At 37.2% G+C, this 15,388-nt stretch overlaps 1 protein-coding gene across 1 annotated transcript in view; it reads left to right on the top strand.

Moving 5' to 3' along the window:
• Positions 1-559: 559 nt before the first annotated feature.
• pdzrn3a (PDZ domain containing RING finger 3a) overlaps positions 560-15,388 on the top strand; it is a 30,864-nt gene continuing 16,035 nt past the window's right edge. Inside the window, exons 1-3 of the mRNA XM_079402844.1 lie at positions 560-1,339; positions 4,225-4,311; positions 6,666-6,773. Of these exons, the coding sequence (XP_079258970.1) occupies positions 629-1,339; positions 4,225-4,311; positions 6,666-6,773 (906 nt within the window). The 5' untranslated portion in view covers positions 560-628. The remainder of the gene's footprint in view (positions 1,340-4,224; positions 4,312-6,665; positions 6,774-15,388) is intronic.

The following is a 15,388-nucleotide window of genomic DNA, read 5'->3' on the forward strand; positions in this document are numbered from 1 at the left end:
GACACATTAAATTGATCTAAAGTGTCAGTAAAGACATAAATGTCACAAAAGATTTCTATTTTAAATAAATGCTTTTTCTTTTGAACTTTCCATTCATCACATAATCCTGAAAAAGTGTTTCCACAAAATATGAAGCAGTACAATTGTTTTCAACTTTGAAAGTAATTAAAATCAGAATGTTAGAAAAATTTATGAAGGATCATATGGACTAGAGTAAAATATATTAAAAACTGTTATTTTAAATTATAATAATATTTCACAATATTAATGGTTTTATTGTATGTTTTTAAATAAATAGCTGCAGACTTGCAGAGAAAGAAAGTATCAATAAGAAGAACACGGATTTATTTTATTCATATGTCCACTTCTCTTCCTTTTTTTTTCCATTACCATTTTTTTTTTTTTTTTTTAGTCTACCAGTAATCTATTTTTAGACGCTACTCAACACTCACTCCATCATCTCCATTCTTTAATCGCGCACTCATCACACTGCTCTGCTCGTTGAGTGTTTACGGTAGCTTGCGCCTCTCGTCCTGAGTGAAACTAGTAGTTTAATCGCTCATTTCGTGAGCGTGGGTTGACAGCTGTCTCCTCGTTGCTGGTCGTCCCAGAACTTCACGTCAAGATTATGGGTTTTGACCTAGACCGTTTCGAAGGTCCCGTGGATCCGGACCTAATCTGTAAACTGTGTGGGAAAGTTTTAGAGGATCCTCTCTGCACTCCGTGCGGACATGTCTTCTGCGCCGCCTGCGCGCTCCAGTGGCTCTCCAAAATCAGCAGCTGCCCTGTCCAGTGCCAGAAGATCTCCACCAAAGAGCTGAACCACGTCCTGCCCCTAAAAAAACTAATTCTCAAGCTGGACATCAAATGTGACCACCGTGAACGAGGCTGCAACCGGGTGATGAAGCTACAACATCTGCCAGATCACGCGGAGACCTGCGAATTCTCTCCAGTGAGATGCGGGAATGAAGGATGCGACGCGGTGCTCAGCTTGAAGGATGTGGCTTCGCACATGCGGGAGGGATGCGAGCGCAGGGCGGTGGAGGTCTGTAAGGATGGATGTGGTCTCGCGCTGATCCTCAAGGAGAGGTCCGAGGATCACAGCTGTCTCCAAGCTCTCAAGACACATAGCGGTCTTCTCCAAACCAAAGTGCTGAATCTGGAGAAGGAGCTGAAGCGCCAGTCGCTGAGCTTCAGTAAGAGGGAGAGATCTCTCCTCTCCAAACTCTCCGCGCTCCACTGCGAGCTGCACATCACAGCGCTCACTTTTCAGAAGAAAATCACCGAGTACAAGAGCAGGATTGACGCGCTGTCAAACAGCTGGATGCCCCTCCATAAGGTCAGTATATGTGACCCCGGACCACAAACCAGTCTTAAGTCGCTGGGGTATTTCGTAGCAATAGCCAACAATATCTGAACCAATATTGGATCAAAATTATAAATTTTTCTTTTATGCCAAAAATCATTAGGATATTAAGTAAAGATCATGTTCCATGAAGATATTTAGTAAATTTCTTACTGTAAATATATCAAAACTTCATTTTTGATTAGTAATATGCATTGCTAAGAACTTCATTTGGACAACTTTAAAGGCGATTTTCTCAATATTTAGATTTTTTTTTTGCACCTCACATTCCAGATTTTCAAATAATTGTATCTCAGCCAAGTATAACAAACCATACATCAATGGAAAGCTTATTTATTCAGCATTTAGTAGATTTCAAAAAAATGTCCCTCATGACTAGTTTTGTGGCCCTGTGAGCTGTGAATTGAGTGAACAGTGTAACAAAAATCAACCCTCTAAAACTAGAAGCTTCAGTTTAAATTTGTAAGTCAAATCAAAGTGACAACCTCAGCGAAGTTAATTACCTTTTCACTTTGAATTCAATTACTGATCAACTTGAAACTGTGGGAACTCGAGTAGACCTGAAATCATTGTGACAAGTTAAATCAATGGGAACAAAGATACTGTCGTAACACATTGTAAACATTTTACTCAAAAGTGCAGATTAATACTACTGACAAGGCCTGCTATGAATGTTTTGTTGGAAACAAAGATAAATTGTGGATAAGATAAAGTTCATTTAACACTGAACTGTATTGTGGCACGTTGTGACAATGTCAATCAGCTGACCTTTTTTTTTTAGCAGAGTAACTGAAATATGAAATATGCAATGTTATATAAAATATGCAATATTATAGGCTAATGAATATCCTTCATACCACTCTTGAAAACAAAAGTAAACATAAAAATAGTTAAACCATTGGCATGGAAATTGCAATTATGATTTTTATACCGTATAAAGTTTTCATTGTGTTGTTGACTTTAGCTTCAAGTGGTTTTGTATTCTCTTGTTTACTCAAGAGCAAATATTACAAAAATATGACGACTTATATAATATAATTGGGAAACAAACATTTGACTTTTTATTAAAACCTTTACACTTTCAGAAAAAAAAGTGCAAAATCTGTATGTTTTAGGGGTGCAAAGCTTGTCACTTACAGTGACACCTAAAAGGTTGTTAACCTAAAAGGTTCATAGTAGTGCCTTAAAGGGATAGTCCACCCAAAAATGAAAATTATGTAATCATTGACTCACCCTCATGCTCTTCAAAACCTCTGTGACTGATGTTCTTCTGTGAAACTTGAGAGAAGGTATTTTGAAGATTGTTGGTAACCAAAAGGTCAATGGGACCCAAAACTGTTTGGTTACCAACATTCTTCAAAGTATCTTCTTTTATTTTACACAGAAGTAACCACAGGTTTCGAACGATATGAGTGTGCGCGATTCATATTTTTATTTCTACTCCAAGGTATTAATATTCACCTTTTAGGAGTAGATAGGGTGAAATGATATCTCTTTACCGGTACTATCCCAATGACTAGCAAACTTTTTGCACAGTTTTTCTAACAGTTTATAATTGATACAGTATATTACCCTTGTGATACAGTATATAAGCTCCAATCTCCCATCATAAATAAATAGTTGCTGGAATCCACTGAATGTTAGTTTGAATCTGGATCTTTATATGAAGTACTTTTATATAATAGGATTTTTTATGTTGATTGATCCACACTGAGATTTCTCTCAAGACTGTGTCTTAAATAAAAACACTTCACTGCCACCAAGCCAGCACTGTCAGTTCATTTTCATGTCAGTTTAAAGCATTCACACTTGAATGATCTAAAGATCTGAAAAAGAGAAACAAAACTTGAACGTCCTCATTCTGTATTCAAATGCGTTGACATAATTACACCGGCTCCCATAGTGTTCAAGCAATCTGAATGGTCTGGGAAACCAACAAAATTAAGACTTAAGTCTAATTGAGTTGACAGGAGGCATGTCTTGTGGACTTCAAGGACATAATATGTAAACAAAAGAGTCCCTTCTCGTTCCCTCTACTCTCTGTGGTTGAGTCAGACACTAATCAAGAGCTCATGGTGCTCGTCTCACTCATTGTGACAGATCTCCGCCTGCAGCTGCCGTTTCAGCGGGGGATGCCACTGCTAGGACTGTTTGATAGACAGCTTACTTAAGTTCAGATATTTTAAGGCTATCTTAAATCTGTCATTCTTGAAAAGTCACAGGCCCTGCCTTGATTTTCTCTCAGCCACATCTGCCTCATGACATCTGATCAAACCCATCTGCTGAGAGATTTTGACGTCTGTCATGGAGCAGTATTACAAATATGGATTTAACTTTACTCCTTGTACGTAACAAATATTATTAAATAATACAATTATATTGTGTTTGCGGTCTAAAATAAACTTTCCTCCACACCTGCTGCTGATGGCGAGTGAATTTACAGGCCGAAAATTCTCTCACCAGCAATAAATATTTATCTTTTTGCCCTGATCTGAAGGAGAGCAGTGTGATTTAATTCCTCTGTAATTTCTTATACTGTGTCGTGAGTGTGGTAAACATCTGGCCACACGTTCATAAATTATTTTCAGACATTTATAGCACCTTGACTGTGATTTTGCCAGGTGTCTCTGAGGGTGTGATCTGTCTCCACTGCTTGATATATGATAATCCCCTGAATCTCATGTGGCTTTGCCGTTTCATTAGGTAGCTAATGGAGAGAGTCTTGCTTCTTAGGGGAGAGATGGTTAATAGGGTCAGTGAAGCTGTGTTGAATCCTGCTGTAGCAGTTTGTTGCAGCATGTGAAATATGTCATTTCTCTTTTGTGTTTCTCTCTTTCTGTCCTATCTCTCTAACCCAGGGTGAAGAAACAAGGAGCCTCAAAGTCACCCTCCACAGAACATCAGGGTCTCTTGGATTCAGCATCATCGGAGGAAGATTGTGTGGGGTATGTAAGCTTACTGTGCAAAGATACCATGCAAGATGTATTTAGATCAAAAATGTACATTTTTCAATCATCAAGAACCAAAAAGGACCTTAAAAGTATCATAAAAGTAGTCCATATGACTTATGGGCCAGTTTTACTGAACAGCGCAAATTAGTGCGAGAGCGCAATTCCAAAAAAGCGCTGATTGGCGTGGAAATGTCTGCAGGTGATTTACTAACAACGTGCAAATTAAAGAACACTGACGCAACATATCATTTACATATCGACCAATGCAATATACCAAGCAGATAAAGTAGTCACAAATAAAGAATAAAGAAAGAAAAAAGCCAGAGTATGTTGAAAGGAACCGGAGGCCAAAAAATGAAGGGTTGCAAGAAGTTTTGATAGACCTGGTATTGCGAGACTCCTAGTTGAGGGTTCCAAGTCGTCTTTTATTTCCTGAAGCAAATTAAAATAACATGGCTTGGCTTACGATATGTTTGGATAATGTGTTCTTCTGGCATTACAAATAAATGAATATGCTTGGAAAAAATCATCTCCCTTCTACCACACACTCTCTGTTCTCTGCAACAACAATTGCAGTCATTTCAAGTGCAAAATAGTTTGGGGCATTAAATTTGACAAGCGCAAACATTAGTAAATCTCGTTGCATGATTCATTTTAATACTCTCCTCCCATAAATTTTGCGTCTGAAAGAGAAACTCCTAGAAATGCATATTCAATAAGGTCAAGTGCAAAAATAACTTTGTCCACGCCTTTTCAGTGCTAATTCATCACTGCGTGTCTTTAGTAAAACCTGACAGTATATTTTAACACCAAAAGACGGTTTGCGCAGGTGCAAGCTGTTAGTAAAACTGGCCCTTTATTTCAAGTCTTTTAAAGCCATTTAATAGCTTTGTGTGAGAAAGCTTTTAGGTTGTTATTCACTGATAATCTTTGAAAAGCATGCTTTTGAGCCATCTTCACCATGCATGATATGAAATCAGCTTGGATACTATGTAGTTAGTGCTGTAATTAACTAATTTTCAATTATAATGGCAAAAGAAAGTTCTGAAATGTTCTTTTGCCGTTGAAATGACTGGGGAAAAGTATCCCAATCAAACTGAATTCACCCCGTGTATATACTATGTTTAAATGACAGACACTATGGAACACATTTGTAATAGTGGGTTAGTTCATCTTTTAGCCACAGAAGGCATTTGTGCAGTCTTTCCTAACTCAACCAACCCCGCCATTGTAAGAAAGAAAAACAAAATCAGCAACTGAGACACATGTAAAAAGATAATTGCAGATTGCACAGTTTGAGCTCCACACATTTCTCTCGAGTACATTGTGTGAAATGCGAGCGTGGGAGCCATTAAATTCTCACATAGATTGTGTCCAAGTGGAGAGAAGAGAGCAAGCTGTGGGTTTGGCTTTCACTCGCATCACATTCTCTTCTCTAATCTAGTGGAGAATCACCACAGGCTGTTTACCACCTGTTCGGTCTTAATGGACAGCCGTAGTTAACATTTTTTCAATGCAAGTTTATCTGTTATACATACATTTATGCCCTTGAGTCAGGCTCGTGCTCCATTCAGAATTAAGTTGAGAGTGCATTTTATATTTCAATTTAATTCCCAGAATGCTCTAATTTAAGTCTTCGAAATGGAGCCAAACAACATGAAGGGGCTTACAAGATAACAGAAAAATATCTGTTCTTCTTTTGTTGAACTAATTGAAGTCTTCCGTTGCATGATTGTTTTAAATTTCATTGAATTACAATTTATGATTTTTATAATTTAATAAAAAAAATTATTGCCAATTTAATATATAATGAAGAGTTTTATTTTATTATATTATTTCAAAGGTTTATGTTCGAAGCCCATCCATATATTTTGTATTCCTGCTATCATCATGTAATATTGACAATGCTTGTTTTCAAATTTTTCATTGTAACTGTATGTTTACAGTTACATTTATGCATAGCATTATTCATTTAGTATGTTCTTCAATAAACAGAAAAGTTATGGATTTTTTGTTATTAGTTATTTTGTTATTAGTTATTGATTAGTTAGGTTTTTAGGAATTTAATTTAGATATGAGTTCAATAATTTTAATATATTAAGGATATTTTTAATCCAACTTTACATACTTTAAAATTTGACATTTTTTGTGTGTTTTGAAATACTTTGAAGTCATTCTACAGCCACTTTGTGAATCTGCTGAGCCGCCCTGTTTGAGAAACACTGTCATAAACTGAAAGAATATCTAACAATGTATTGATTTCTTCATGCAAATTGAATTTAATCTAATTTCAGCTATACTTTATTTTAATGAACTTGTCTAATTTTCGACATTTACTTCTATCTAAGGAACCAGAGCAGTATGTGGATTTCAGTGATGGCATCTATGTATCCAAGATAGTGGAAAACGGAGCAGCTGACAAGGCCGGACTGCATGTTCATGACAGGATCACTGAGGTTTGTCAGTTGGATGCAGAATTTGCTTTTAAATTGCAGGTAGTGCAAGTTTTTTCTTAGACAGGATGAAGACCAAAATGCTGGATGCAATCCAACTCCACACTGTGGAAGAAAAAGGTCACCAAGACAACCACTAGACAGATGAAAGCCAAAGGAGATAGACATCATACTGCTAGTCTGAGCTGCTCAACTGGTGCCAATGTTTTCACAGTCTGTCTGTTAGATTTGTCAGATCTAGTTAGACTAACAATGTTGGCGCCATTGTAGGTTGATTTCACACTGGGCAGACTTCTTTAAAAAAGGGTTAGTTAGTCTGTTCATCCAGCAGTACTCTTTCAGATATCTAACAGGAACAAAGTGTTTCATATATAAAAGAGAATGCTTTCTATAAGGGTACATAACAATGACAACACAACATCAAGATTGTAAATATCTACAAAATGTGACATCTGTGCCCATCCAGAATGCTGTTAAAACATCAGCTTGTCATTGAATGTCAAGAAAAAAGGCATGTTTTCATTGAGTGGCCTCTTATATGAGCAGAGAAGAGCATGATGATTTTTTTCTCGACTCACTTTGTCTCATGTGGGCTCTTTGCTGTCTGTCTGACGTGATGAACATAACAATGGCCGCTGTGTGTTTTTAAATATGTGCATCACACTCGATTTGTTCCCCAAAGAATGCATGATACAACTGCTAGTTTCAAAGAGGAAGTCAGACATGTAGCTTTTGTGGTGGTCTCAGGGCTCGCTTTTATAAACCGAGAAGGTACAATTGGTTCAGAGATGACATTTTAAAAATGTATGCTGTCATTTTTTTGTGAATCACAAAAAGAGAAATTATAAATTATAAGTAATTAATATGACTTCTATGGTGTATTGCAGGTTTTTTGAAGCCTTGAGTTTGGATTTTTAGTGAATAGTGACTTGAATTTTGTTCTACTCATACAGAGTTGTTGTGGTACATACTTGGAATATTGCTCACAAAGTCAAATACAACTTTCTTCTCTATGGTATTTTTTTCTTTTTGGGTATTGATAGTCTTGATCATTATGGATATTAGACTATCTCATTCAGTACTGTTTATGCATGACTACATTAGCAATTAAAAAGATTAGCAGGGCTCAACAAATAATATTTCTGTATGCCCTGCCAATATTTTCATGGACCCTAACACAAAAAAAAACAAAAAAAAACAAGACAGGTGGAGCTGGGGGAGGTGGAAGGTTTCAGAGGAACTCGCAGCAGGAATAGCTTACAGTGAACACTAAACCAGTCTATTTAAGTGTTGAAAAAGCAATCTCATTCGCTGCAGAATATGAGTCCAACTCAAATCAGCTTGTGCCATGTAGTAAACGATGTGATTGCTAGCGGATTGCATGTTAAGGACCAGCCTGACCAGCTAGAGTTTCAATGCTGAACTAGATGTTTATATTTAATATCACATTTTATATTTAATAAATATGTCTAACATTTTATATATTCATATTTGATTAAATATTTATATGATTTATAATTATACTTTTTTTCATACATAAATTGAATAATTTCAACAAATTATTGAAAATGATGGTTTACATTTTTTAAACTAGCTAATTTGTCTGAACAAAACCTCATCAATGCTCAAATAATTTTACCTAGCCATCAAATTTAAAGTGTTGACAGCAGAATTTCTGACCAAATTTCACATAAGGCCAAAATATTTAAGTTTGCAAGCTATAAAAATGCATGTACATAATCCAAAAATGTGAGCTTTGATGCCAGCCTCTTTTTTTGTTGGTCTCCGATGAGTAACTGTTTGTTCATTTCTTTGTTTTATGTTACTTTATTTATTAGCTGTGTGGGAAAGCAGTAAAATATGCTTGCCCTGTCATGTTGCACTGACATTTCGATGTGTTTGTGGATGGATTACCTAAAGGCTTTTCTGCATATGCTAAAAGCCATACCCAGGTGATTCATATACAGTAAGCATGTTTGTGACATCCAGTAAATCTGGAAAAACAAACTATTGGAATGTTTTTCTCCTGAGTTAATATGCACGGGCAGGACAGCTACAAGCACATTATTTTCCTCCTTCAGGTTGTGGGGTTACGAAAGCATTCCAACGCTGATACTTTCATTAAGCGCACCGGTGTGTGGTGAAAACAATAGCTGTGAGCCAATTCAGAGGTTAAGACCACCAACATGGGAGGTCAGTGTCAGCAGGGCAGCAATGATATTTTAGCCTGCAAAGTTTATAAAACGTGCTTTGAACTCACATCTCGCACTAGGTGGTCAGTTGAATCCTACAGGAAAACTAGGGTAGAAGGCATTGATCTAGGTCGGAGCGGTTTTGGAAGAAATAGGAAATATGTTTGAAGGAAAATTCTTTCTAGATCTTGATTTTGTTTTGGGGGTTTTTCGGAAGAAACGAGCCATTCTCAGGCTCTCTGTAACTCAAGCTTTGCCTTTGAACTTGACAGACCACAATATAACTCCCCTCAAGAAAAGTGATTCAAGAAAATCACTCCTGTGGCCATATGTTCTCAGAAAACTCAGATTATGATCCATCAGCAAAATCCTGTGGGACCAAAAGGACGCTGTCCTCATAACAATGACAAGGATGTGCCCTTGTTAAGCGATTGTCTAATGTTCATTAATGACCTGGGCACTTTATGTAGAGGTCTACCTCAGTTTCTCTCTATTCTTTTGAGAAACAGTGTTGAGACAGACTCCTTTGATCTCGGTGTGCTGTTTATGCGAGTTAAACCCGGACACCGCCTTTCTAGACTTCAAATCTCCAACTGCTGCTTAGAATAATCACAACACGTGGTGAATTAGATTAAAGATACAGAGAAAAACATCAGAAAGGATCATGGAAAGATTAGAGGAATGAGGAAACAGGGCTCTGATAATGGTCACTGAGCCGAAAGCAAGCTCAGTGAATGAAGATAATGCAAACTCTGTTGGACCTTAAGACTAAAAACACTGTGGTGTTGTACAGCTTCTATGTTACATAATGCAGTTGCTGCTGTTATTTCATGAGTGGCCTTGCCAGATTGTTCATTTTTGATTTGTACACTGTTCTTTTTTGTTTTTGAAATAAGTCTCTTAAGCTTATTAAGTGCATTTATTTTATTAAGTAAACAGTAAAATTGTTAAATATTACTACAATCTAAAGTAACCGTTTTCTATTTTCAATGTAATTTATTCCTGTAATGCAAAGCTGAATTTTCAGCATCATTACTCCAGTCTTCAGTGTCACATGATCCTTCAGAAATCATTCTAATATACTGATTTGCTGCTCAAGAAACATTTCTTATTATCAATGTTGAAAACAATTTTGCTGCTTTATATTTTTTGTGGAAGCCGTGATACATTTTTTTTTCTGGATTTTTGAAGAATTGAAAGTTTAAAACAATAGCATTTAAAGTTTGTCAGTTAACACTTTCATCAGAGTGTTTGCTCATGATATTAAATATCATGGGTTTTTTATCTGATTGTTATGATCTTAGGTTGTATTTAAAGATGACTGCATTTTCAGATGATAATTCTTGTGGATGCATCTGATGCTTTACTGCAGAAAATTTCAAAGTAAATGGTCCATTCTTTAAAGCCATTTCAAGTCATGATGACTCTGAATTTTTCTTATCATATTCACATGCAATACATTTACAGTAATTATAGTTAAGTGTGTGTGTGAAACTAATGAGATTAATTTGAGGAATGTGTTTCAGCAAAGGCACATTACATGACAGTTTTCTTGAGAGCTGATGTACAACCTCACTCAGCTGCAGCAAAAGATTCATTAGACCCCGAGAAAAGAACAAACAGCAATTCATTGGTTCAGTTACGCATATTTTGGAGTTATATCATTAGAAACATCACAAGGATGTTAAATGTGGATGCTCTGATGGGTCATGAGGACATGCAGTAGCTTTGACCTATTTCACACTCTAATGTTGACAGCGGCACATTTAACACCAGCAACGGAATCAACCTCAAGTAGTCTGAGACTTTGGAGTCTGAATTGCATGATTTGACTTGCTGTATATCTTCTGATTTTAGCATGCTGATATCTGCATAGGAAGCATCTCACTTGGAAGTTGAGTTATTTTTGAGCTGTGAAGTAATGGCAGCAGGCAGGGGCGGACCGGCCATAGGGCAGCAGGCATTTTTCAGTGCAGATCTCATCACACTTGACAATGGTCATGTGCATTGTTGTTCAAAAATGCATAAGACCAGATATGTATTGGCTATTTAACTATGTCATAAAACAATAAAATGGAATGATGATCTGAATTGACATTAGATGATTTATTTGATATGGTAATCTCAAAACAACCATAAACAAAACCAGGGAGATGACTTTCCCATCAGTCAGCATTCATCAGTCTTTCAAGCAGATCTATAAACATTCCTCTGGTAATTTATCATCAAATTATGCATGTGTTGAGTTTATGCTGTCTTGTGCAAGAGATTATCTGATGTAAATATGGATATATCATTTACCACGTGAACACAAAGTTTTAGGAGTGGTGTCATGTTTAATGCCAGAGTGAATCCTGTAAATCAGGGGGTTGTAAGTCTTTCTTGGCCATTTTGTGTTCATCTGAGAGCCACAATTACAAAATCATGAAATATGGCATAATTACTATGCCAGTTCATTTCTTTGCTGTGTCTGTCTAAAGCAATTGAAATTGCTTCCTCCTTTCACAGACTCAACAAAACGACTTTTGAACTCAAATGAAACATTTGCACATGACCACAAAGAAGCTGGATATGAAGATAAAAGTCTATGTTGGAACTGATTAAACACAATCAGTAATAACCAGATTAAAATAGCTTATTGCCTTCAGACATTTACCATGGTAACCATTATTTCTGCCAAAAATACAAAGTTATTATTGCAATAAAACTCTTAAACTGAACCACAACAGTCACTGAAAATTAAATGAGGATTATTAAACATGGAAATAACTTTTTATATTATTAGAAATAATTTCAGTAACTATGGTAGCAGGCAGAAACTATGGTAGATATTGGTAATGAATCACAAAAAAAAAAAAAAAACATTCAAAGGATTGTTTCAAACAAAAGTGCGCAACTAGGGAAATTATTGCATAACATGTCTCACCCCAACATTTACGGGTTTGTCTTCTGTACTTACAGAAACGTCACCCTAAATTATTGTTCTGTATGTGTACAATATACAGTTGTGAAATTAGCTTTAACACAGCTTTAACATATAACCACACAACTGTATACCTAGATACTAAAAAAACTTGGTGGTATGATGGTAATTTTAGACATGCATTTATAGCGCCAGAACTGTAGGCTTGGCAAGCTCACTTTGAAAAGTCTGGAACAGACAAGCTCTTGTGCTCCACAGATTTGACTGCTTGTGTCTCTCAGGGAAGGAAAAATGTGAGAAAGAGCAAAGTATTACACTTAAAATTCTGTTAGAAACCTTAAAAAGAAACTCAGAATACATGATGCGTCATGTAGAATGTAAGTCTTTGCTTTTATTAAATATAGATTATGACAGAGTAAGACATGTTTGAAAGATTAATAATTGTCGACTGATATGGATTTGTGTCTAGACAAATTATACAAAATTACGAAGTGACATGTACACTCACCGGCCACTTTATTAGGTACACCTTGCTAGTACCGGGTTGGACCCCCTTTTGCTTTCAGAACTGCCTTAATTCTTCGTGGCATAGATTCAACAAGGTGTTGGAAACATTCCTCAGAGATTTTGGTCCATATTGACATGATAGCATCACGCAGTTGCTGCAGATTTGTCGGCTGCACATCTATGATGCAAATCTCCTGTTCCACCACATCCCAAAGGTGCTCTATTGGATTGAGATCTGGTGACTGTGGAGGCCATTAGAGTAAAGTGAACTCATTGTCATGTTCAAGAAACCAGTCTGAGATGATTTGAGCTTTGTAACATGGTGCATTATCCTGCTGGAAGTAGCCATCAGAAGATGGGTACACTGTAGTCATAAAGGGATGGACATGGTCAGTAACAATACTCAGGTAGGCTGTGGCATTTAAATTATGCTCGATTGGTACTAAGGGACCCAAAGTGTGCCAAGAAAATATCCCCCACACCATTACACCACCACCACCAGCCTGAACTGTTGAGACAAGGCAGGATGGATTCATGCTTTCATGTTCTTTACGCCAAATTCTGACCCTACCATCTGAATGTAGCAGCAGAAATCGAGACCCATCAGACCAGGCAATGTTCTGACCTCTGACCCCATTCTCCTCTGACCTCTGACATCAACGAGGCATTTTCGTCCACGCAACTGCCTTTCACTGGATATTTTCTCTTTTTCGGACCATTCTCTGTAAACCCTAGAGATGGTTGTGCGTGAAAATCCGAGTAGATCAGCAGTTTTTGAAATACTCAGACCAGCCCGTCTGGCACCAACAACCATTCCACGTACAAAGTCACTTAAATCCCCTTCCTTCCCCATTCTGATGCTTGGTTTGAACTTCAGCAAGTCGTCTTCACCACATCTAGATGCCTAAGGCTACGTCCACACGAAGCCAGATTTCTCCCTATCCGATCTTTTTTTTTGTCTCAAATTCCGTAAACACGGAGTCGTCTCAGGAAATATCTGCGTCCACACGGAATCACTGAAACCGACTGAAAACGATGTAGTACACATGCCAGACCAATATGCGGCGCTGTAATTCTGCCACAGAGATACACAAAAAAACAGAGAAGAAGACTTGCACCATGTGCGTAAACCTTGCGCGCTGAATACAAACTAACACACAAAGCAGAAGATTTTGCTTTAATAAAGTTAATGAGCTCAGTGGGTTCTGCAGCACGAACACAGGCACGTAGTCTGACATTGTTGTTGTTGTTGTTGTCGCTGTTATGTGACGTAGCGTGTCTGATTAGGGGCGAGACGTGGGCTGATGACGTCATCGTTACAGAAAATATACGGATTCGCCGTCCACACGAAAACGGCATTTTCAAATTTATCCACCCTGGGACCCGGTTTCAAAAATGATCGGTTTCACTCTTCGAAAACGCCGGTTTCGTGTGGATGAAACGCCTATACGGTAAAAAATGTATGCGTATACAGCGAAACGCGTCTTCGTGTGGACGGGGCCTAAATGCATTGACTTGCTGCCATGGCTGATTAGCAATTTGTGTTACCAAGCAATTGAACAGGTGAACCTAATAAAGTGGCCGATGAGTGTACATGATGAAGGCTAATTAAATAGTCCCAAATCCACAAATATTGTCTAAATATCAGCAGGTTGTAATATTAATGATCATTAATTAATTATGGTTTGTATGTACATAGTTATAGTCATTTATCTCTATTATGCCTGATCATATCAAACAGAGTTTGAATAAAAAGCATCATGTATTGGGCTGCCAGCCGTTAATTTGCATTAAAATGTGTGCATGAATTCAAATGCCACATGCCTTCATTACTTCTGAATGATAAACAATGATTGCTAACCATACGACAATCCAGATGTCGCTGATGAATGTATTAATTCATTCTGAAATTAATTTGAGAAATTCCAATTGATGAATCTGAACTGAGCTGGCAAACACAATGCAGATTTGTGCTTTGAATATGTATTTAAGGAAGTAGAATGGAATGGAACTCTAAAGTTTAGTTTTAGTTGTACCTGTAATTCTGAGTTTTGCAACTCTCCTGCTATGTATCCCAACTCTAATGAGTCTGTTTTCTCTCACAGAAATAGATAGAGGTATGAATACAGACCCCTGTAGATTTATCCATTTACTGCAGGTTAAAATGCCCAGAATTTCCTCTGCATTGACCTCCAGTGAAATGGGACTCTGGTCTTAAGTTCAGCCTTGCTTTTCTTGGCATCCTCCATTTCTCTTGTGTAAAGAAGGCTGAGCGGCTCTTTTGTACAATTGTTTATTCCCATTGTTCCTTTCAGGCCATTTTAAAACTTGAAAGCACGATTAGTCTCAAAGGAAGTACCTTCTCTTGAATTCTGTGAATGTGTGTTATTTTAGGAGCACTGAACTGAAAGGCATGTCTTTGCAAAGCAAACTGCTACTGCGCTCCCCTGCAAGTTTTTTCAAGTAATAAAGACATGTTTTCATGGCTTATTAAAGACAAGCAGCACCTCTTTTCCTTCTCACAGCTTGTAAGGTCATCTTATATAAATAGCCAGAAAACGGACCAGACCTGTTTAACTACAGCATTATGTGATTCACCTGGTGTTAACAAATGATGACTGGATCATAAAGCACACACTGTCTGTGTACAGTACCTGTTATGTGTAATAGTACATTAAAGGAATGAAAATTCATTATTTACTCTCCATCTTTTTGTTCTGAACCTGTATGACTTTTTGTTTGTCATCAGTGATACACAGCTCCTGTGCTGCAAATCTGACAATTTTTTTATTGTGTTGTTGTACATATTAAATCAGTTTTGAAATGGTGTTATCACATCTAAGATGGCACCACAGATGGCAGCTACAGTGCTTTGCTCTTCATTGTTTGTATTGTTTTTGTTTGTTTTTCCTGTTTTTTGTTTTTCAAATACAATCAGTTTTACCAGGGATGACCTGCTGAACATTCGGCATAGCACACCACAAAATCTTTTACCG

The sequence above is a fragment of the Barbus barbus genome (assembly GCF_936440315.1).
Source record: "Barbus barbus genome assembly, chromosome: 41".
In the NCBI taxonomy this organism is placed as follows: Eukaryota; Metazoa; Chordata; class Actinopteri; order Cypriniformes; family Cyprinidae; genus Barbus; species Barbus barbus.